Consider the following 3411-nt stretch of genomic DNA (forward strand, 5'->3'; position numbering starts at 1 on the left):
GGTATGAAGTGAATCATAGATCGACATTCGCCCGTATTGACCTCTACTCGATTCTTATTGTAAAAAGTATTTCCTGTGATCTTAAAGGCGCACAAACTAATTAAGATTCAATTTGCTCCAAACAAATATCACTACAAGAAAAAGGGTAATTAGCGACGGCCAATGTAGTCGCAAATCCGTCGCAACAATGGGTTTGCGACGGATTTGCGACTACTTTGGTTCGTTGCCAATCAAAGACCTCGTCCCAAATCCATTTTTGCGACTAATTTTTGGACAGACGCAAATTTAGCGACGAATTTGCAACGCCTTTGCAAATACCATTTAACGACTAACTTTCAAATTTTAGCAACTAAATTATTTTCCGTCGTAAAATATTTGCGACGGATTAGCAACTACTTAGACCAATGTTTTAAGACTACTTTTGCGATGGATTAGCAACTACAAGACCAAACTTTTGCGACTACGAGACTAAACTTTTGCGACTACGGAGACTAGTTTAATTGCGATGGATTTGCGACTACTGAGAGTAATGTTTTTTTGCGACGGATTGGCAACTACTTATGAAACAAATTTTTGCGACTACAAAACTAATTATTTGTGACAGATTAGTGACTACTGAGACTAATGATTTTGCAACTAACGAATCAGTCTCTAAACCAAATTTGCAGTCGCTAAATATTTGCGACTGACGATCAATATTTGAGACCATAATTTAGCGACAACCAATATCAATCACAAAAAAAGGTACCCACGCATAAATTCAAATAACCAAAATGTTAATTTTATTCAAATATCCAAAATATCATCAAATTTGTATCAATGTATTAAAAAATAATATTTAACTCATATGACTAATTGTTTCAAAAGTCACCTCCCATATAAAGAAAGCTACTTCAAATAAGAACCAATAATGACGATGTAAAAAAAACCAGTTGTTCACAAAATTACCACCAAGAAAATAAAAATCACTTAGTTGTATCACGAGAGCGGGTGACTGTAGGCATAGGAGGCTTACAAGGACGGTAACCTTGTTTGACAAGTGAATAAGTGATACCATTTCCTGCAATGTTTTTTGCATAGCTAATTTTTCCTTCTTCCATGTAGCTTTTTAGATCTCATGATTTTCGACGAATTCCTTAGCATATTTTAAGCTCTCTGCCGCTATTTTTTTGGCTTTCTTCTACCTTGTTATGGTTTTCTTCTGCCATCTTCTTTAATTCTTCAACTTGAGAGCTTAATTGAGAAATCATGGAAGGAGTAGAAGATGATGTCGTAAGTTGAGAAGCAGGATCGCTCTTGTAATACATTTGTGAAGCACTCCCTAAACCGTAGACTTTTCCTTTCTTTTGCCCACCTACAACCTCCAAATAGACTTTGTCGGAGTTTATCTCAATTCCTTTGTTCTTATATTCCTCAAGTTTTTCCATATATTCTCCCTGCATTAAGATATGTATTAGTAACTATGATCTCAAATGTTAAAACTTAAAAAGACTAAAAACATCAAAAAAAAAAAAGTTAAAATAAAAAATGCAACACTTATAGCAAAATAATTTATGTAAGCAGTTATTAGTAAAAATTTCGGCAGAGTCTCCTTTGTAAATTGAAGAATCCCCTCCTATAGGGTATGGCTTCAAAATAAACCTGTATCAATTCACATTGTGCCATACCACATTAATCATATGATTAATGCCGACAAATGATTCTCATCCTCCAACTCAACCACACAAACAAATAAACAATCTATAATATCTCCAAACAATAACTACCATATTTTTTTTTTTGTAATATTAGCAAAATATAGAAGTATACTCATACCATGACTTTTTGAGACTTGTCACCCATCAATTCAACTTCATCATTGCCCACACAAACAGAATGAGTGTATACACAATCCTTTTTCTTTATTTTTGAAACAATGGAGAAAGAAGTGTTCAATATTCATTTGGTGGGACAACATAAATATAGAGAAACCAAAAAAAGAAACTTAATAGGAACAAAAAAAAAAACTTAATGCATCAGTGTATGTATCCACGATTCGCATATGCTTATAGTGAAACAAGCATAACAAAACAATGATAGGTACAAATCAATTTATTTTACCAAATCAGGGAATAAAATTTCAGAATAGCAGAAACTACATACATCAAAATATGAAGCATCATATATATGAGAATAGGATATCTAGTGTTAAGGAAAAATATAAGAAAAATAATCTAAAAATATTATTTAGAGATTTAAGTCAGTCTAACTAATTCATTTATATAAACTCCTGTTTATAAGTTTCTGTCATATAAACTATCAATTACAACATCTATATAAACATATTGCAGAGAGTATTTACATTGTCAGATATTATTTATTCTGCAGTATACAATTCTGGCACCTAAGACACAAAATTACTGCAATATAATAAATTCAATACCAGGTAATGCAATGGAATTATATTTGCAAGAATAAGTAGCGAAACCTAAATTCGGCAGCAGTGCAACACCCAACAACACCACAAGATCAACCACAGCTAACTAAATCAAAATTCTTTAGGAAACCTAATCTTGGTTATTATTTATCCTCTTCATCATTGTCATTTTTATCCTTAATTACAATGTAAAAATGCATATACACTTCACTTAATTATTCTTTCATTTTCTGAAAATTATACAGAGAATTCGAACAGATCCAGACCTTGCAAACCTCAGGGAAAATGAAATCAATCATTAAGAAATTAAAAATAATTAGGGTTTTTTGAATAATAAATCATGTTTGAATGTTTTTTTAATAATTGACTTCAAAAATAACCCAAAAATTCGCAATTGGCGGTCAAACAAAATCAATTCAATCTTCGCAATAAACCAGATTAAATTCAATTCAATCAATTCACAACTCATTTAATTCGCAATTCAATCAATTCGAAATTTAAAATCAATTTGCAATTTGCAAACGAAACTAGACTAAAATTAAAAAATTGGAGAAAATACTCAATTATACTAAATCGCAATTAGCAAAATGCAATATGAGAAATATTGAATGGACACTAGGAAGAGGAAGCATGCGTAACTAACCGGAGAGGAGATGAATGGCGCAACGGCGACTGATGAAGACGACGACGGTTTGATCTGAAGTTCTGAACTGAACTGTTCTGGCCTTCGTTTTTTTTTTTTTTTTTTTTTTTTTTGGTGAGGATGAAGAGTATCGAGTAGCACTGTTTGTAAATAAGGAGTGATGATTTTTTTTTTAGGAAGGAGTGATATAATTGTTTATTGTGTTTTTTGGCGGCAACAACTTATTGTACTACTTTTACAAAGGGTTTTTATATTTCCGTACCAAAAAAAAAAACTTATTATATATTAAGGGTTTTAATTCCTTTTTAACAAATTTTAAAAACAATAGTAGCAACTACCATGTTAGTTGCAA

General features: G+C 31.6%; 1 protein-coding gene across 1 annotated transcript; it reads right to left on the reverse strand.

Annotated features, from left to right (window-relative positions):
• Window positions 1-755: 755 nt before the first annotated feature.
• Window positions 756-1994, reverse strand: LOC110716148. The gene is made up of 2 exons (XM_021894779.1): window positions 1816-1994; window positions 756-1436 (listed from the first exon to the last, which is right to left on the reverse strand). The coding sequence occupies exons 1-2, from the start codon at window positions 1840-1842 to the stop codon at window positions 1137-1139; spliced, it is 327 nt and encodes a 108-aa protein (XP_021750471.1). The 5' UTR covers window positions 1843-1994; the 3' UTR covers window positions 756-1136.
• Window positions 1995-3411: the final 1417 nt, after the last annotated feature.

Source organism: Chenopodium quinoa, unplaced genomic scaffold, assembly GCF_001683475.1.
Source record: "Chenopodium quinoa cultivar QQ74 unplaced genomic scaffold, ASM168347v1, whole genome shotgun sequence".
NCBI lineage: Eukaryota > Viridiplantae > Streptophyta > Magnoliopsida > Caryophyllales > Amaranthaceae > Chenopodium > Chenopodium quinoa.

Bases quoted from the DNA above. Each gene is read 5' to 3' on its own strand.
- LOC110716148 (XM_021894779.1), bottom strand. From the start codon at position 1,842: ATGGGTGACAAGTCTCAAAAAGTCATG. The intron at 1,437-1,815 runs GTATGAGTATAC...ATCTTAATGCAG, and splicing joins ACAAGTCTCAAAAAGTCATG to GGAGAATATATGGAAAAACT.